This window comes from Oncorhynchus mykiss, chromosome 13 (genome assembly GCF_057628025.1).
Source record: "Oncorhynchus mykiss isolate SJ-2025 chromosome 13, ASM5762802v1, whole genome shotgun sequence".
Taxonomy (NCBI): Eukaryota; Metazoa; Chordata; class Actinopteri; order Salmoniformes; family Salmonidae; genus Oncorhynchus; species Oncorhynchus mykiss.
The window spans coordinates 60409298-60430344 of record NC_143034.1 but is presented as its reverse complement, the minus strand read 5'-3'; the positions used below and the strand labels follow the sequence as shown (position 1 = coordinate 60430344).

General features: G+C 44.7%; 1 protein-coding gene and 1 long non-coding RNA gene across 5 annotated transcripts; one reads left to right on the top strand and one right to left on the bottom strand.

Moving 5' to 3' along the window:
* The first annotated feature begins 2266 nt into the window (after positions 1-2266).
* On the top strand, positions 2267-6213 carry LOC110486734 (4-galactosyl-N-acetylglucosaminide 3-alpha-L-fucosyltransferase 9). Of its 4 annotated transcripts, none has more exons than XM_021558556.3 (2): positions 2267-2347; positions 3640-6213. In XM_021558556.3, the coding sequence occupies exon 2, from the start codon at positions 3645-3647 to the stop codon at positions 4689-4691; it is 1047 nt and encodes a 348-aa protein (XP_021414231.2). In that variant the 5' UTR covers positions 2267-2347; positions 3640-3644; the 3' UTR covers positions 4692-6213. The 4 variants fall into 4 exon arrangements, with proteins under 4 accessions (XP_021414231.2, XP_021414230.2, XP_021414232.2 ...); XM_021558555.3 differs by having other exon boundaries at positions 2281-2347; positions 3624-6213; XM_021558557.3 differs by lacking the exon at positions 2267-2347 and adding an exon at positions 2366-2597.
* A 6205-nt stretch (positions 6214-12418) lies between these two features.
* Positions 12419-12812, bottom strand: LOC149978945 (uncharacterized). The gene is made up of 2 exons (XR_016485452.1): positions 12684-12812; positions 12419-12581 (listed from the first exon to the last, which is right to left on the bottom strand). It is a non-coding gene; the product is annotated as an uncharacterized LOC149978945 (long non-coding RNA).
* Positions 12813-21047: the final 8235 nt, after the last annotated feature.

Here is a 21047-nt window from a genome sequence, read left to right as displayed (position 1 = left end):
AATGTAAGTGCTGTTATTGTGAAGTGGAAATGTCTAGGAGCCACAACGGTTCAGCCCCAAAGTGGTAGGCCACACAATCTCACAGAACAGAACCGCTGAGCGCTGAAGCACGTAACGCGTAAAAATCTTCTGTCCTCGGTTGTAATACTCACTACCAAGTTCCAAACTGGCTCTGGAAGCAAAATCAACACAAAAACTGTTCGTCTGGAGCTTCATGAAATTGGTTTCCATGGCCGAGCATCCGCACACAAGCCTAAGATCACCATATGCAATGCCAAGCGTCAGCTGGAGTGGTATAAAGCTTGCAGCCATCGGACTCTGGAGCAGTGGAAACACATTCTCTGGAGTGATGAATCATGTTTTGGCAGATGCAAGGAGCACGATACCTGCCCCAATGCATAGTGCCAACTGTAAAGTTTGGTGGAGGAAGAATAATGGTCTGTTTTTCATGGTTCAGGCTAGGCCCCTTAGTTCCAGTGAAGGCAAATTTGAATGCTACAGCATACAATGATATTCTAGATGATTCTGTGCTTCCTACTTTGTGGCAACAGTTTGGGGAAGGCCCTTTCCTGTTTCAGCATGACAATGCCCCCGTGCACAAAGCGAGGTCCATTCAGAAATGGTTTGTCGAGATCAGTGTGGAAGAACTTGACTTGCCTGCACAGAGCCCTGACTTCAGCCCCATCGAACACCTTTGGGATGAATTGGAACGCCGACTGTGAGCCAGGCCTAATCGCCCAACATCCGCGCCCGACCTCACTAATGCTCTTGTGACTGAATGGAAGCAAGTCCCCGCAACAATATTTCAACATCTAGTGGAAAGCCTTCCCAGAAGAGTGGAGGCTGTTATAGCAGCAAAGGGGGGACCAACTCCATAAGAATGCCCATGATTTTGGAATGAGATGTTTGACGAGCCACATACTTTTGGTCATGTAGTGTAGTTTTTATGTGAGAATTGCCTGTCTGTTTACATTATAGTGCTTATATTTAGCTCTATTTAGGGTTGCAAAATTCAGGAAACTTTCAATAAATTCCCTGTTTTTTCAGAAATCCTCACTTATTCCCTGCTGATTTGTAACCTTAGCTCTATCTATCATGAACATAGAGGGCTTTCATAGTTTACAGAAGGCTTGTGAGATAAACAAGAACTGAAGGATGTTTGGCTCATCACAGGTGGTGAAAGTTTGTACTAAAGCTGTTTAATGGCAAGCAGTTTTTAGCGATAATATGTGTACACTACCTTTCAAACATTTGGAGTCATTTAAAAATGTCCTTGTTTTAGAAAGAAAATAATTTTTGTTGTCCATTAAAATCACATAAAATTGATCAGAAATACAGTGTAGACATTGCTAATGTTGTAAATGACTATTGTAGCTGGAAACGGCAGATTTTTAATGGAATATCAACGTAGACGTACAGAGGCCCAATATCAGCCACCATCACTCCTGTGTTCCAATGGCACGTTATGTTAGCTAATCCAAGTTTATCATTTTAAAAGGCTAATTTATCATTAGAAAGCCCTTTTGCAATTACGTTAGCACAGCTGAAAACTGTTGTTCTGATTAAAGAAGCATTAAAACTGGCCTTCTTTAGGCTAGTTGAGTATCTGGAGCATCAGCATTTGTGGGATCAATTACAGGCTCAAAATGGCTAGAAACAAAGACCTTTCTTCTGAAATTCTTCAGTCTATTCTTGTTCTGAGAAATGAAGGCTATTCTATGCGAGAAATTGCCAAGAAACTAAAGATCTCGTACAACGTTGTGTACTTCTCCCTTCACAGAATAGTGCAAACTGGATCTAACCAGAATAGAAAGAGGAGTGGGAGGCCCCAGTGCACAACTGAGCAAGAGGACAAGTACACGTGAGTGTCTAGTTTAAGAAACAGATGCCTCACAAGTCTGAAAAAGAGCTGATGTGAAATAATCTGTGATTGGTCAAAAGACTAAAAAAAAGCTAATTAATATCTGGTTTCAAAAGGACTCCTACCGAAGAGCAAATCTTTACTGTCTGATGACAAGTTTAATCTTTACCTTACGATTAATATTTTGAGTATTTACTTCCTCCTTCTCTGATATTTACACTGCATTACACGTATGCATTGTCTTTTAAAATATTATTTACATTTCATAACACTACTTACACATGATATACTAGGGCTCTCCAACCCTGTTCCCCGAGAGCTATCATCCTGTAGGTTTTCGCTCCAACCCTAATCTAGCGCACCTGATTCTAATAATTAGCTGGTTGATAAACTGCACCAGGTTATTTACAACTCTGGGGCAGGAGTGAGAACCTACAGGAGGGTCGCTCGCCAGCCCACATTGACAAAACGAAGCACATTATGAAGGTGTGTATTTCTTTGACAAATTGCACACGGCAGGGAAGTGGGCAGTGTGTCTAAGGTGTGACAGGAAGGGCAAAGGCTAGAGAGGCTGTCCCTCTGCCTGCAGTAGCACACCAGTTCTAGGCGTATCCTCACTCAAGGTTGTGGAGACACATGAGTGCAATGTGACTCAGCTAGGTGTCAGGTGTGGTTTTAAGTCAAAGCTAGCAACATCATTCTGTTTAAGTTCAAAGTTAAATCGCAGAGATAGCAGGTAAGCACCCCTCACCCAGTATATTATTTCCTTGAACAGCAATGTGGAATGTGGTGTAGATATGAATTATTGGATGTAGCTGTTCTCTATGTTTGAATGGAGTCTCTGTCTGTCTGATTTAGTGTTGAGTTTAGTATGTGTTTGTCTTTTATCAAGTCTATATAATTGGTTGTGTTAGAAAAAGGATTTTGTGTTTCTTTTAACAGACAAGTCGAAACAGAAAGAACATCGGAACAAAGGTTTGGTCAGATACCGTGTGTGTATAGATCCTACATGGCTATATTCATGTATTTAAATATTAGCTGGCTTTATGGCAACTTGTTATCAAAACAGTCACACAGGTTTGTTATTACCATGTCATTTATTGCCTACTCTGGTACTTCCCGTTGTATAACGTGCTGTCTTTATTTGACTGCGTAGTATGTTTACGTAGAACCTGTCCTCTCATTAGTAACCCTTTAGGTTACATATCCTGCAACCTGTAGTTAATTACCCCGGGCAAGGGTGAAATCACAGCCCCCAACACATTGGGTCCCATGACTCCTTAGTTCAATAGTCTTACTGTATCCTCAATAGTTATTGATATATTCGGGTTCAGAGGGTGGACTCTATACACACAATAGCCCGGATAAGTATCCAGAGTATTTGTTTAGTTTGACCACATGGCTAATTTGTTTCTCTGGATGGAAAGCATGTCCTGTGAACTCAGGATCTTCGTGACAACCACTGCCTCAGTCACTTCAGAAGTCACTAACCTAACAGAAACCTAAGCTTGTCTTATTGACTTTGATTACTGTTATGACAACCACATAATATGCATGACTAGTGAACCAATGAAATGGTCCGCTGATAGAGAACTAGCCTCGTCAGCAGATGTCTGCCCTCACCCTAAAACCTGTCTGTGGTCTGAGTTTATGATTGACCAGTATTCCTCGTGCTAAAATAATCAGTGTCAACTTTACGAATACATGCAATAATAGTGATTAGATGTGTTTGCCTGTTCTTAATAAACTTATAAACGAACAGCCTTTCCTTTTGACAGGCCAAATGACGTATCTTGGACCAAATTGTAGAATTGGGCACCAGAGCCTGATGGGCATTCTCCTGCTGGGCTGCTTGCTGACCTGTCTACTGTACCGACCTGCTATCACCTGGCTCCCTGTCCTGGCCAAGCACTTCCAGGCGGAGCACAAACAGGACGTTACCGTGCTGGTCTGGCACTGGCCCTTTGACCATCCCTTTAAACTGAACTCCTGCAGGTCCTTGTACAACATCGAAGGCTGTCACCTGACAGCGGACCGAGAGCTGTACAGTCAAGCGGATGCCGTTCTCATCCACCACAGAGAAATCGAAGAGGATTTATCCAACCTGCCCCAAGAACCACGGCCCTCCTTCCAGAAATGGGTGTGGATGAATTTCGAATCGCCGGCACACACGAATAGAATACCTGGCTTGGAAGATCTGTTTAATGTGACTTTGAACTACAGGCAGGATGCAGACATCAACATGCCTTATGGATCTCTCGTCCCTCGGACTACAGAGAGGGAGGAGTTTGTCCCGCATAAAAAACGACTGGTCTGTTGGATCGTTAGCAACTGGAACCCAGGACACAAGAGGACTTGGTACTACATGGAGCTGCGCAAATTCATCAGGATTCACACCTACGGGGACCCTTTCAACAAAAAGGTATCTCTTAGTGAATACAGAATGATCGTGGCCAGCTGTAAATTCTACTTGTCTTTTGAGAACTCCGTCCATAAGGACTACATTACAGAAAAACTATATAACGCTCTCAAGTTGGGCGCAGTTCCTGTGGTCATGGGCCCGACAAGAGGGAACTATGAGAAGTTCATCCCTGGAGATTCCTTCATCCATGTGGATGACTTCCGCTCGCCCAGAGCCCTGGCCAAACACCTCCTCTTCTTGGACGAGAATGAGGAGATGTACCGTAAATACTTCACGTGGCAGAGGATCCACACGGTCCGTATCAACAGCTTCCCCATTCAGAATGCCTGCAACAGCTGTGAGTACATCAGAGGCCACCCTGAGAATCGGATGGTTACTGAGCTCTATAAATGGTTCTGGGAGGAATGATGCTGAAACATTTGGAGCAAATCTACTACAAATAAATAATATCCACTTCTCCATAGTCCGGGGTGGGGGGGGAACTGAGCAATATGTATCTTTTACACAACGGCAGAAGTGCCAAAAATTATATTTCATTAAAGTACATTCACCGAACTTTCCCCACTTGAACAATTAATGGGGCGTTACAAGTCAAAATTGTATATATTTTTTACTTCTGTCTTTTGCTACTGCGCTACCACATGTTAACTGATGAAAACAGTGTGGTGGTGACATACCACCACTATCTGCTTGTTTACTATTGGGTCGTTCCACCAAGCGTGCCTTTCGCATCCCTTTTTATGTTGGTGCACAATGTTCTGCACTAATATTACATTTTAAAAACCTGTTATAACAAAGTGCCCTTTTTAATAGAGACCGAATGTAGAATTCAATCAATCAGATGTGTATACAGGCTTGCTGAAGTGCCAAAACGTAGCATTTTGACATGTCCCTCCATCAACCCTGTGTCACTTCTAGGAAGATTTGAACCCACTTAATTCCCACATTTCTCCAAGTTTCAACATCATTGTAAAGCCATAGTTATTTTACTTTAACAAAGTCATCTCTGAAGATGTATTTGTTTCATGTGATTAGTGATACAATGAGGGACAGATGTAAATGACAGGTCAACCCTGTTATGTGAACTGGCCTATCGTTTTTAATACGGTGAAACTATTTATTTTTGTTAAATAGAACATCTAATAGTCAAATCATAGAGTAAAAGCAGGTTAGCTGGTTCTAGTCTTTTTGGCTGTTTCGTGGTGAAGAAACTGAGCGGGTCGGGCAGAACACGTCAACCCTGTTACTCATAGACAGGCTTCCATTCAATTGCCATTCCCTTTCGCAACAACCTTCCATTCCCCTGTCACAAGCGGATGTATGGCTTATTTAAGAAAAAAATCTTCAGCCCTGTTACTATTTTAACATTTAATAGGCCCTTAATAAAATATTATTTTTTTAGATGAGGGAAAAACATTTTTTTATAGTTGAACATGTGCTCTTGTAGACAGACTGTTAAAATGAGGTGAAATCCCATTTTTTTTTGGACCAAATTACACTTCTCAAAAGGCACCAAATTGGTGGAAAGACCCTATTAACATTACTGTGAGAGAGATTTGGTTTTGAACTGTAATGCCTGTTGAGAAAGTCTGGTTACTGTTGAAGGTACTATAGCTCTCCTCCCTCTGGTCACTGGAATAGACTCTGTGAGAGACTCCACTGTGATCAGTCTTGCTTTTTCTAAACCATGTGATTGGGAACGTGATAAAGGGTAATGTACGTTAGGTCTCTCTCATATACAGGTAGAACTTCCTGTATTGTCAACGGTTGTTAGGCAATTGCCTTTTACTGTACTATGGTTGCTAGGTTGTCACAATGAATGTGTCATGTATTTTCACACGTTAAGGGACCTTGTTCGCTCCACTGTTAGGCAACAGGGATTGATTACAGATTCAGTGTATTGATTAGGAAAATAAAGATTGATGTAGTACAGTGGTCTCCAGCACAATGACTTTACTAAACCCAGTTTACACACCTGTTCCATTACAATGCAATGGGGTAGTTTGAGACACTACTCTTTACTGCCACCCAAGGGAGTTTTAAAGATGTAAATTAATATATGTTGCAGTGCACCTGGTGACCACTAGATGGCACTGCAACCCCACTGTACACATGCACGTTACGTTGCTGAAAAACCATTTGCATCAGTGTGAATATGAATATTTATATATGTGAGAAAATGAATACCATTTGTCAAAAGAATGAATATCTGAGCTCAAATGAGAGGTTGGAGAAATGGTGGAGATTAGCTTGTTGCTTAATGGTTTAATTGAAACCTGCCACTAATTAGCTATGGCTATAATCACCCAAACTTATGAACAACTCCATGATTTTTTTCTTCGGCTCTTTCAAATGTAGAGAATAGAATGTGGCCCTGGGAATGAGTGTAAAATGACTGCATCATGAAGAACTCTTAAGTCTGACCACAACTTTCACCCATTCTTACATCCCTTTGCCCTTTGAAGGATCCCTTCTAATGTTTTATTAACTGTACAGTACACACAGAAAACCCCTACATTCTTCTTCTTCCGCAAGTTTCATTATGTTTTGGTCATGGAAACTGTTAGAATATCACTATTTCTACCTCCTATTTCTATGTTTCTGGTCTATTTCTATCTCCGACCTCCACTAATGTCAGTTCATTTCCCATATTGATGTCGTCATTACCGCCCTATGTGGTAACACATATGAGATAGATGACAATGTTTACTCTGAGACTTAGTCATGCGTCTAGGGACTGGCTCTGTGGTTTTCAAATAGAGGTAGAATACATCTACAGATGACTCTTGGTTTGGCAGATGCCAGGAGAACGCTGAATGCATAGTGCCAACCATAAAGTTTGGTGGCGGAATAATGTCTGGGGCTGTTTTTCATTGTTCGGGCTAGGCCCATGATTTCCAGTGAAGGGAAATCTTACCGCTACAGCATACAATGACATTCTAGATGATTCTGTGCTTCCGGCTATGTGGCAACAGTTCGGAGAAGGCCCTTTCCTGTTTCAGCATGACAATGCCCGCGTGCACAAAGCAAGGTCCATGCAGGAATGGATTGTCAAGATTGGTGTGGAAGAACTTGACTGGCCTGCACAGAGCCCGCCCTGACCTCAACCCCATCGGATGCCTTTGGGATGAATTGGAACGTCGACTGCGAGCCAGGCCTAATCGCCCAACATCAGCGCCCGACCTCACTAATGCTCTTGTGGCTGAATGGAAGCAAGTCCCCGCAACAATGTTCCAACATCTAGTGGAAAGCCTTCCCAGAAGAGTGGAGGCTGTTATAGCAGATAAGGGGGTACTAACTCCATATTAATGCCCGTGATTTTGGAATGAGATGTTCTACGAGCAGGTGTCCACATACGTTTGGTCACGTAGTGTACCTGTCCATTACTGATGGCTGTCTCCCACCAGTCCCTTCTCTGTTATCCTTTCTTCTTGCTGCTCTCTTCTCTCCCTCTTTCCCCCGCTTGGCTGTAAATTATTCAGCTCTTTCTTTCAAGGGGACCCCTCCCTCATCAGATCTGTGGGCCATCGAGTTTGCTGCCTCACCGCTCCTTCACCCCCAGCAACAGCCGTCCCCACGTCACCTCCTGACATTGAAGAAATCACATGTCCCTCACTCTCTTTTCTACCACTCTCTCTCGCTTGCTTGCTGTAAATTTAGCTCTCTCCTCCCTTTCAACTTTCTCCCTCTCGTGTGTTACTTCCCCAACCTCCCTCTTTTCTCTACCACCCTCTCTGTTTTTCTGTAATGTCACGGCTCACTGCTGAGTGTCACGGAGTTGATGGAGAGGAAAAATAATGGAGGCGTGAGGCAATGGAAGGAGGGTTGACGCAAGGGTGTGTGTGTGTGTGTGTGTGTGTGTGTACGTTTTGTGAAAGACTTGAGGAAGAGTTGAGGAAACGAGTGGGGGAGGGAGATTTGTCTGATGGTAAAATGTTCCAGCTCGGTGAAGAAACAGCAGACAGTCAGTCGATGCACCTCCCCCTACTATAACTACTACAGTTCCATGTAGACTGGTGCTACACACAGACTTCCCAAGTGATGGTCACTTACAGTCCCTCAAAATACCCCCCTCACAGAATCACATCTCTTTCTCATGTCCATCCTGGCAAACCTATGGTTTAATGCAACGTGTTGTTTACAATGTTATCAGCAACCTCTGACAGTGAGTAACACTTTTGTTGGATGATTACACGACATTACGTGGGATAATACAATTTGAACAGGTTGTTTCCATTCTCCCTTTTCATATTCATCTCATATTCTGTTGATCTATTTCATGCTTTAGTGTGTAGTTCAGAACTCTAACTCTGGTAGATTAGTAAATGCCTGTTTTGATTGTACAGAGAACTCTCTCTCTCTCATATATATTCAATTCAAAGGGATTTACTGACATGAGAAACATGTTTACATTGCCAAAGCAAATGGAACAGACAGACAAAGTAAACATTGCACTCACAAGTTAAAAGAATATAGACATTTCAAATGTTATATTATTGGCTATGTACAGTGTTGTAACAATGTGCAGGTAGATAAATATAGGTTGTATTTACAATGTTCGCACTCCACTGGTTTCCCTTTTCTCATGGCAACGGGCCAAAGATCTTGTTGCGACTGCACACTGCGGTATTTAGACTAACAAACGTTGATAAACTTCCATATCTGAGTTCTTTTCAAATTCTATGTGGGTTTGTGTGATCTGTGGGAAATATGTCTCTCTCTGAGGAGGAAGCTGGTGGGAAGAGATATATAGGAGGATGGGTTCATTGTAATGGAACAGTATCAAACATATGGAAACCATTTTCCATTTCAGCTATTACAATGAGCCTGTCCTCCTACAGCTCCACCCACCAGCCTCCTATGCTCTCTCTCTCTCCCCCCTCCCTCCCCAGACAGTCCTTGTTGTGTTTGGTTCATTGTGTTCCTGGCAGAAAGCAGTGAAGCAGACCCTAACAGTCCATTTTAGAAGCTGCCACTGTCTCTGATCTAAAACACAATCAGTGAGCCATTTTGCCTGGGTCCAACAGCAACATTAAAAAGTCAATACACGACTGCACTGTTTAATACAATGATGTTCACGTGTCATCTTTCTTTATCTGGGAGGTCAGTCAATAGCATTGACTCAATCACCACCAGAAGGACAAAGGCATAGACACAAAAAACAACTGTCCACAAAGCAAACCAAATGCATATAAACAACACTAATACCTCAAATGGGGACAGTGTCAACCGGTTCTAGCTCTTTTGGAGCCCTAAGCTCATTTTGATTGGACGGGTCCCCACCAACCCCCGAACAAACCATGATACACATACAAACATGAACCTACAAACACACACAAATAAAAAAAAAGGCCTGAGTGAACACACAACCAGGTGAGTGAACACACAACCAGGTGAGTGAACACACAACCAGGTGAGTGAACACACAACCAGGTGAGTGAACACACAACCAGGTGGTGATCAGAGGAGTGTATGTACAGGTAACTGACGAAACAAAGGGCCACCAGAACTGCCAGAACAGCTTCAATGCACCTTGGCATAGATTCTACACGTGTCTGGAACTCTTGGAGGGAGGCGGCACCATTCTACCCTGAGAAATTCCATCATTTGGTGTTTTGTTGATGGTGGTGGAAAACACTGTCTCAGGCACCGTTCCAGAATCTCCAATATGTGTTCAGTTGGTTTGCCAGGGTAGCTAATATAATGGGCAACTGAACATTTTTATCCATGACCTTAAGATTGATGGGATGTTTTAATTGCTTAAGTAACTAAGGAACCAGACCTGTGTGGAAGCACCTGCTTTCAATATAATTTGTGTCCTTCATTTACTCAAGTGTTTCCTTTATTTTGTCAGCTACCTGTATGTAGGCTTGGCCTTACGATTTTTGTGAATTTGTGTGTGAATCATGTTTGCAGAAGGGACAGATGTCCTCAACCACCAAAACCACATATTTGGTGTGAAATGTTGTTTTGGAGCTCCATGACAGCTAATCAAACAGATTAACAGCAGCAAACAGCCGACGGGATCAAAATAAAACACAAACAGACAGAGTGAGGGAGGAATTCAAGTCGGGAGGCTGCTTGAGCCAGTTACTCCCCCAACCTGTAACAGCTATGAAAGCTACAGGGTAAGCCAGTTCTAGGCTTACTGAGTTTGGTTGTTTTGTTTGAGAAGTAAGTCTGGTAAACATTCATCACCGCCCATCACCTATTGAGCATTGTAAATAAATATGGACACTTTTGCATCAGAACCTCTTACCTCCCGGTGAATCTCTGCCCTAAGACTGCATCTCTACGCTGCCTGTCCTACAGAAGTATAGAGACAGAGAGGAGAGAGAGAGAGTGGCCACCAGCAGAGCAGAGAGGTGTAGATCGGAGTCGAGGTAGGAGTGCCCCAGCTCCTCTGATAGGTGATGATCTGTAAAGGAGGAAGTGGGAATTGGATGATCTGGTGTAGGTTATTAGTTGAGCTCTGTTAGACCATGTAATAGTCTCTGTGCGCAACAGGGGTTCTCTCTATTCCACCAGCCCCCTGTAGCCTGGAGGACACCGCAATATGGGAGATACTCACAGCTCCACAACAAACACAAACATGCAGGGTGGCTGTTTACAGGTGTGTGTGTGGGGGGTGTGTGTGTGTGTGTGCGTGTGTGTGTGTGTGTGGCTGGCGCCACAGTGCGTTTGCATAAGTGCTGATTCGGGTCTCCCGATCCCCACAACTCGGCATTTCTTCACACCTTCCTCCTCTTCCTCTCTGCCCTCCAATTTCCATCTCCTCTCCTCCTCCACTTGCTTGCTTTCTCACCCTCACCTTCAATTCGTCACACATGCTTTTTCATTTCCCCCCTCTACCTACTGATGGGTAAAAACAGCTTGAGGTGTGCTGCGTCTAGCTAGCCCCCGACAACCCGGCGTGGTGAAAGTGAGTGCTTGACAGTTATGAGACAGCCATCAACCTCTGTGACTTCAGCGGGAGCAGAGCAGAACGCTGCAGAGTGGTGGCTACAATGGAGTGGGCTGGCTGCGGAGTGGGAGGCCGGGAGCCACAACGGAAGAGCTGGACAGAAGAGGAAGTCGATTAAAATTGCTCCTAGATAGGTTAGGAGTTGAAGAACGGTCTCTTATGAACTCTTGAGAAGGAGAACACAGTAGCACCCTGCTCCCACTTCACCATGTGCAATTAGGGAATAAGTAGAGACGTAGAGGAAACGTCTCCTCTCCATTACAGTAGATTGGTGTCAGAGACTCAGAGTAAAAATAGACAGATCATGTTGATGAGTCACTCCAGGTAGGTCCGCGAGACTGGAGAGATCTTACCTCCCGCTCCTCTCCTCTTCTCTCTCCATCCTCCACTTCAGACGTGTAGAGCACCTGAGGATGTAGCTAAGGACACTCTCAGTGGAACACAGGAGAGAAGTAGAGAAGTTTCACCTGCAGCAGACCCCGCAGTAAATGTGCAGTTTAACCGCAGGCCCTGGGGCTTATTACGTCAGTGTTTTTCCTGTGAACTTCTAGCTGAACACCAGTGTCATAGTGGTTGGTATAGTCTCCCCAGCAGCTATCACATCACATCAACGCTTTTTGGCTAAGAGCTAGAAACAGGGAAACGGTGTCTGTCGTCGACATCTTGTTGATCACCGGTAGACTGTGTTCGAATGTGACACACAACACAAACTTGTGCGAACACACACATAGACACACACACCACACGTTCTCTCTCCCTCTCTTACACACACACACAACTGCAGTGCACATTTGACTGCGCAGTAATCCAGCTTTGTTTAAAGGGAGTAAATACAACAAATGAATCAATAAACAAACCCCCTGCCAGGGTATTTTATGTGGCATCTGTTTCCCATTCCTCTGCTTCGGCACAAAGGGCTGGCTGGGTGCCGCGGTGTTGTGGCCAAACCTCTCAGTCTGGGTGGGCTGAGGGATCTGCATTGTGGCCAAACCTCTCAGTCTGGGTGGGCTGAGGGATCTGCATTGTGGCCAAACCTCTCAGTCTGGGTGGGCTGAGGGATCTGCATTGTGGCCAAACCTCTCAGTCTGGGTGGGCTGAGGGATCTGCATTGTGGCCAAACCTGTCACGATTCTTCAAAGTCGAACCCAGAAGCAGACCAGGACAAGGAGAGTAGGAAAAAGGTGAGTATTTATTTACAAGTGAATGGGTAGATATATCCAGGTGGTGTAGCGGGTAGCGGTGATGAGTTGATGGGAGTAAATAGGTGGATCCAATGGGGAAGCGGAATCTTCTGACGACCAGGCGGGAATGGGGTAAATGATCCGGGTGAGTAACTGAAGACAGAACAAACAGAGGTAAGTTCAAGGCAAGCAATACCTAACAAACAACAAAACAACTTCTATCCAACTTGAGGCTGATACTCTGGCACAACATACTGTTCATGGCTAACGATCCGGCAGGGAATGGATGTCAGGTCCGGGCTTATGAAGAGGAGAGATGATCAGGACCAGGTGTGCAGATAGCTGATGGGATACAGGTGCGGGTAATCAGAAACCCCAACTGGCTACATTGCCCGGCAACCAGACAGGGTGTGTTCCAGGACGCCGGAAAAACTCTCCAGGACAGAACATAGGCAAAAAACAGACTCAGGAAACGGGATTCGTGGCAAAACCTCTCAGTCTGGGTGGGGTGAGGGATCTGCATTGTGGCCAAACCTCTCAGTCTGGGTGGGCTGAGGGATCAGCATTGTGGCCAAACCTCTCAGTCTGGGTGGGCTGAGGGATCTGCATTGTGGCCAAACCTCTCAGTCTGGGTGGGCTGAGGGATCTGCATTGTGACCAAAGCCTCTAAGTCTGGGTGGGGTGAGGGATCTGCATTGTGGCCAAACCTCTCAGTCTGGGTGGGGTGAGGGTTCTGCATTTTGTCCAAAGCCTCTAAGTCTGGGTGGGGTGAGGGATCTGCATTGTGGCCAAACCTTTTAGTCTCGGTGGGCTGAGGTATCTGCATTGTGGCCAAAGCCTCTCAGTCTGAGTGGGGTGAGGGATCTGCATTGGGCTTCATTATTTTCTCACTCGCTCACACACTCTCACACACACACACACACACACACACACACACACACACACACACACACACACACACACACACACACACACACACACATGCACACACAGACGCAGACACAGACACACACACACACCTTTATCTGTCCCCTGCAGTTTTGGTGGCTATCTGTTAAAGAGAGAGGGAGTGAGAGAGGGAGGGAGAGAGAGAATGTTAGAGGCATTCTCTTGAGCTTTACAGGACAACGTACTGTACTTTACACCAGGGTTTCCCTTACTGGGTCCTGGCCCCCCCCTGGGTGCACGTTTAGGTTTTTGCCCTAGCACTACACAGCTGATTCAAATAATCAACTCATCATCAAGCTTTGATTATTTGAATGAGCTGTGTAGTGCAAAACGTGCACCAATGGAGGGCCCCAGGACCGAGTTTGGTAAACCCTACTTTAGAGGGAGCTGGTTCACCATTGCCCTGTATCTCCTATCTCCCCCTTCTCCACTTATTCACGCTCCTATTTCTCTTGATTCCCTTTCTTTGCCTCCCTGCATCCCTCCCTCAATCTTTCCTTTCCTCAGTCTATTTCTCCCCTTCTATCCCCCTCTATCTCTCTCTCTTTTCCTCATTCTCAGCTGTCTTCCATACCTCAGGGATCTCATTAAGCCACTAACTTCAAATAAATAAAACAAAGTGCAGAGACAAAATGAGAGCTCTATAAAAAAAACGGGGTTGTAATGAGCTTTCTATTTCCTTATTCTGGCGCCTTTCTCCCTCTCACCCCTTCACTCTCTTCAATCTTTGTCTCACTGGCTGCCTCTGTCAATTCAATCAATCTCAAACAGGCTTCATTGGCATGACAGAGGCATTATGGACTTGCCTGAGGTTTTAGAGACAAACAGACAAAAATGGTGCATTATATCTGTCTCTTCTTCCTCCCTTTCCTGTCTTTTCTTCCCCTCCTCGCCTCGATGTCTCGTCACATTCTCCCAGCCAGCCAGTGAACAACGCTCCCTCCTCCTCCTCCTTCTCCTCCTCCTCGGCCATCTTACCCCTCATCCCCTTCCTCTGTTCAGGTCTTTTCTCTCTACTGTTGTCCATCTGGACGAGCTCAGTAACAATAATGTTCTATCTGTGTTCCCCATTAGCGCTGGAGAAGACTGCCAGTCTGGTCGGCTCGGCTCAGACACTCTAGTGACTCCATCTTTGTCTTCCTGTGTCATGTTCCCTCTCTCCCTCTATCTCAATCCCATGCGATCTTTCTCTCTCATCTTTCTCTCTCTCTCTCTCTCTCATCTATATCTCTCTATTCTTTCTCTTTTTCTCTGTGTGTTTTTCCTACTACAGTAACAGTAGTAGGAGATTGATTACTCTCTAGGCTCCTGTTTCTCTGCTTCAACAGTTGATGGGGTTGGTATCCCGGGGCCATGAGAAGTATTGGGGTTGACCCAGCCAGTCCTCCCTCTCCTTCAGAGAGCAGCTGTAGGAGAGTCCTGACCCTGCTACTGTATCAAGTCAGACAACCTGGGAATCCTCTGGGAATGTACTTACTGGGAATGTACTGGGCCAGGGTAGGGGTCAGAGAGCAACGGGAATCAAGATGGGCGTCATGGGAACATAGCTTATTATTTGAATCGATCAACCTTCAGAAGGGGTGAGTAGCAGCTCAGATCCAGCAGTGGAAGTCCTGCTGCACTAGTCCATGGGACTCCCTGGACTACCACAGAGATCAACAAAATGTTGCTGCAGAAGAGAGAGAAAGCGAGAGAGTGTGAGAGAGGTAGAGTGGAGGGTAAGCAAAAGAGAGAAAAAAAGAATGGCAGGATAAAAGAAATCTTGATTTTGTCTGAGAGGGTATTGATTTTTTCCTCTGGGTTGCCCATGTGCGCCCAGTCTGTTATTAGTTTAGAAACAAAAAAAAGTAGGCTGTGGAGAGAGAGAGAGAGCAAGTGGTGAAAGAGGTGGCGGCAGGGTTGTGTGTGTGTTCGAGTGTGTATGTGTGTATGCACGTGCGTGTGTTCGAGTGCGTTTATGTGTGTGGATGTGCGCATCCACTTGTGTGTGTATGCACATCTGTGTGTGCTTGTGTTTGAGTGTGTGTGTCGGCCTGGCGGGTATACCCGTATGCACCCCTGCGTTGGATCGCTCGGCCGGTTGGAGAGAGATGGGGGATTAGTGTGTGAGATTAGAGAGATGATTACACAATGTCTTCGCTCTAATGATCCACTCTGTTTGGTCATCTTATCATCCCTGCTGCACCGGATCCCGCTACCGCCGCTGATACCAGATAACACTGGGATTACCCCCCGGCCCCTGGGACCAATGTAGCAGGGTGGACACAGACCTGGCCTGGGCTACCCCCCAGAGAAGGAAGGAGGGAGGGAGGGAGCAGGGGCAAAGAGAGAGGGAGGGAGAGAGTAAAGTGAAAATGAAAAGCTGTAGTGGGAGGGGATGTGAGATGACTCACTGTACAACCCACTGTGCTGCTGACCCCTAGAGTCCACTGAATCATTAGCCAGACCCCCTCATTTCTCAGAGAGACATTACACTGACGCCCTTAAGACCATAGACTACACAGCCTTGGACACTGTTCCCACAATTACATTGTAAAGGATGCAGTGGGGAGTACAATACCACTAATAGGTTGTGTGTACAGCTAACTGCCAAAATAAAGGAAACACTTGAGTAAATGAGGGATACAAAGTATATTGAAAGCATGTGCCTCCACACAGGTGTAGGTCATGTATAAAATGCCCAGTTGCCTATAATGTTGTTTACCCTGGCTAGATGAGGACATCGCAGTGATTTTGTAAGAGGGGTCTCAAAGGAGCATAGGGGGTTTAAACAGTTTGTGTGTGTGTATGTGTGTGTGTCACCAGATGATCTCAACACAATTCAACAATAATGTGAGCGGCACCTGAGACAGTGTTTTCCACCACCATCAACAAAACACAAAATTATGGAATTTCTTGTAGGAGAATGGTGTTCCATCCCTCCAATAGAGTTCTAGACACTTGTAGAATATATGCCAAGGTGCATTGAAGCTGTTCTGGTGGATGGTGGTGTTTCCTTTATTTTGGCATTTACCTGTACGTCTACATATTGTAAATGTCTGCAGCACAATGTGTTAGTAACTCTAAGGGGTGGGTGGGCGTTGTTTGTGTGTGTCTGTGGGGTGTGTGGGGTGGGGAGGGTGGGGGGGCTGTGTGTATGTTCATATTTGCGGTGGCCTGCATCTGTCATAACGCATATGATTGTGGGCAAATGTTAGTGTGTGTTTAAATGTGTGTGTGCGAGTAAGTGTTTATGAGTGTTTGTGTGTATGACTGTGTGTGTGTGTGCACTTCTCTCCATGCCTGCATGCTGCTCTGATCTCCCCATTACAAGGTCGATTAAGCCACTAATCCTCAAAATACACGCGTCCAAAAGCACGACAGTGGAGTAAGGAGGGAAAAAAGTATTCTTCTCCCAAGGAAAAAATGTCTGAAGCTTTCAGTGCTGAGGCTGCAGCTAGGGGCCTAAGCCCTACACCAATACAGTGTTGTACAGAGTATGAGCACAGTGATGTGTTTTACCTCCAGAACCATGCTGACTGGGGATTAGCACCCAGACCTAAACCCTGGAAAACGATGCCTTCAGAGGCTGCCTTCAGAGGCTGCCTTCAGTCCCCCTTCCAATTGAATTCAGTACACGTCCAGAATATAAGTGTGAATCTGTGATATTATGTGTCATTATTACCTCACCAATGTTAAATACATCTACGGAACTTCATTTAGCTGGTGTTTTTTTTCTTGTTTTGGTGGTGGGAGTGGGGGAGGGGTATATTTTAATGAAAGTCACACTGAAAATTAAATACACTGACGAAACAGATTCTAAATTGCTGAACACAACTTACTAGAAAAAAACAAGATAAAAATCTCCTTACCTCCTTATTTTCTCCATCATACACTTTCTAGCTCGTCCTGCAAATCTGTTTCTCCACCCTCTATCTCTCTCTCTCTCCTCTGTTCTTCTCTCTCTCTCTCTCTCTCTGTCTCTCCACATATTCCTCCCTATCACCTTCTCCATATGATTGCTTGCTGAAACGTAGTAATTACAGTGGCTTTTTAATTATGCATTCCTTGTCCTCTCGCTGCTCCTGCTGGATGGAGGGGGAACCGGCTTAACCTTTAATTAGTGTGAGTGAGCCGAGCTAGCCCACCAATGAGGCTCAGACTCAGCCAGGGATGGAGCTGGTCCTCTGGACTGTGGAGGAGGCCTGATAGGGGTGTTAGGGTGTTAGGGTTGTATCCATTGGCCCATCTCTGATCTCTTATTCCATTCCATATCTGATCTAGCCCCTAGATCTGCACCCGGGGAGCTGGGGCCTGGATAGAGGTTGAAACCCCTGCATACTCGTATCCTGACCCTAACAACGCAGAGGTTGCTCTGTTAGCTCCTTCAGAGTTCAGACCCCCGCTCAACCCCTTACTCCTCTTGTCCCTCATCGACCGATTACTCCAGCGCTTGTCTCTCCCACGATCCACACACACATACAGTATATAACCTTGTACCCCTCCCACTTTCTCTCCCAGCTCCGGCACCTCACCTCTGGTTGCCCCACCGCCCCACCTTCACTCCACCCCACTACAGAGAGCCTCTCCTCACAGCTGGTGGCCTGCATGGTCTCAAAGAATCCAGCTAAAACGGCTGATCTCTTTAACTACCTTCATATGTTGCTCTCACATCCCAACTTCCTGTAGCTCTGTAGTGCATCAGCAGCCTGAAGGTTTACCATCAGCAGGCTGAAGGTTTACCATCAGTAGGCTGAACGTTTACCATCAGTAGGCTGAAGGTTTACCATCAGTAGGCTGACATTTTACCATCAGTAGGCTGAAGGTTTACCATCAGTAGGCTGAAGGTTTACCATCAGTAGGCTGACATTTTACCATCAGTAGGCTGAAAGTTTATCATCAGTAGGCTGAAGCTTTACCATCAGTAGCATGAAGGTTTACCATAAGTAGGCTTAAGGTTTACCATCAGTAGCCTGAAGATTTATCATCAGTAGGCTGAAGGTTTACCATCAGTAGGCTGAAGTTTTACCATCAGTAGGCTGAAGTTTTACCATCAGTAGGCTGAAAGTTTATCATCAGTAGGCTGAACTTTTACCATCAGTAGCATGAAGGTTTACCATCAGTAGGCTGAACTTTTACCATCAGTAGCATGAAGGTTTACCATCAGTAGGCTGAAGTTTTACCATCAGTAGCATGAAGGTTTACCATCAGTAGGCTGAAGTTTTACCATCAGTAGCATGAATGTTTACCATCAGTAGGCTGAAGTTTTACCATCAGTAGCATGAAGGTTTACCATCAGTAGGCTGAAGTTTTACCATCAGGAGCATGAAGGTTTACCATCAGTAGGCTGAAGTTTTACCATCAGTAGCATGAATGTTTACCATCAGTAGGCTGAAGTTTTACCATCAGTAGCATGAAGGTTTACCATCAGTAGCATGAAGGTTTACCATCAGTAGGCTGAAGTTTTACCATCAGTAGCATGAAGGTTTACCATCAGTAGCATGAATGTTTACCATCAGTAGGCTGAAGGTTTACCATCAGTAGGCTTACCACAAGGAGCTGATGCAATGTGGCAGTTAGGGTCTGCTGACTAATTAAAATGCAGTTCATTTAAGATCTGTGTTGATTAGACCCTCCGGTTCTGTCCCTGTTTATCTTATCATGGCTGTGGTAGTTAGCGGCTTGTTAGTGATGTTTTAGTCACCTACTGTACATGACAGACAGTACTATCAAGGTGATGCTAAAGCATAGCTACACTCGTTTCTTGTTGGTAACTAACTAGAGACATATGGATGGCAATAAAACGAATTAGGATCTGGCTTTATGAGGTAATTAGTATGTAGAAATGCAAGCATACACAGTTCATTTGTATTGCTTATTTATGGCTTATGAATGAGTAATTTGTGGTGTGTTAGGGGCTAAGGTGATGTATTGGAACTGGACGGGCCAATCATTAATAATAGATCGCTGTCACTTTTCTAAAGTTCTCACTTATGAATTGCAAATCAGGGGGAAAAACCACAAGAGGTATGAGGAAATTAATTCAAAATCCCATAGATACTAGCACACATCATTTTATTGTAATAATCTCCCACTTTAATGATTTTATTCCATTCCATAAAAAAAGGTTTTATCAGTTCCACTGTGGGGACAAAACATGATGAACACCTGCTTTTCCCATAACATACGCTGACCAGGTGAATCCATGTGGAAGCTATGATCCCTTATTGATGTCACCTGTTAAATCAAATTCAATCAGTATAGATGAAGGGGTGGAGACAGAACGATTTTTAAGCCTGGAGACATTTGAAACATGGATTGTGTATGTGTGCCATTCAGAGGGTGAATGGGCCAGACCAAAGTTTGAAGTGTTTTTGAACAGGATATGGTAGTAGGTGCCAGGCACACTAGTTTGAGTGTGTCAAGAACTGCAACGCTGCTGGGTTTTTCACATGCAACAGTTTCCCTTGTGTATCAGGAACGGTCCACCACCCAAAGGACATCCTGACAATTTGACACAATTGTGGGAAGTATTGGAGTCAACATGGGCCAGCATTACTATGGAACACTTTCAACACCTTGTAGAGTCCATGCCCTGACGAATTGAGCTTGTTCTGAGGGCAAAGGGGGGTGCAACTCAATATTAGCTCCTACAGTTTTAAAGATTCAGTGTATATTTAATGTCTGGATTTGAAGCGGTTTCTCCCCAAGCCTTTAAATATAAACTAAATACCTAATTGATTTCTGATTATCTTCTAATGAGCAAATAATTAGTGCTTCTTCCAAGTGCACTGTGTTCCCCAAAAGGATACTTTCATATTGAATTTTAATGAAATAAAGAGGCACGATTCAATTAACTAACAAGAACACACCTCTAACAGAACACACCTCCAACAGAACACACCTCCAACAGAACACACCTCTAACAGAACACACCTCTAACAGAACACACCTCCAACAGAACACACCTCTAACAGAACACACCTCTAACAGAACACACCTCCAACAGAACACACCTCCAACAGAACAGACCTCCAACAGAACACACCTCTAACAGAACACACCTCTAACAGAACACACCTCTAACAGAACACACCTCCAACAGAACACACCTCCAACAGAACACACCTCTAACAGAACACACCTCCAACAGAACACACCTCCAACAGAATACACCTCCAATAGAACACACCTCCAACAGAACACACCTCCAACAGAACACACCTCTAACAGAACACACCTCTAACAGAACACACGTCTAACAGAACACACCTCTAACAGAACACACCTCTAACACAACACACCTCTAACACAACACACCTCTAACAGAACACACCTCTAACAGAACACACCTCCAACAGAACACACCTCCAACAGAACACACCTCTAACAGAACACACCTCTAACAGAACACACGTCTAACAGAACACACCTCTAACACAACACACCTCTAACAGAACACACCTCTAACAGAACACACCTCTAACAGAACACACCTCTAACAGAACACACCTCCAACAGAACACACCTCTAACAGAACACACCTCCAACAGAACACACCTCCAACAGAACACACCTCTTTCAGAAGTTTTGAGGGGAGAGAAAGTGTGTACAGCTCAAACCGTGACAGATTGCTGCATTGTTTTCATTCTCACGTTCTTCTATTCAAATACTTTCATTTCTCACCTTTTT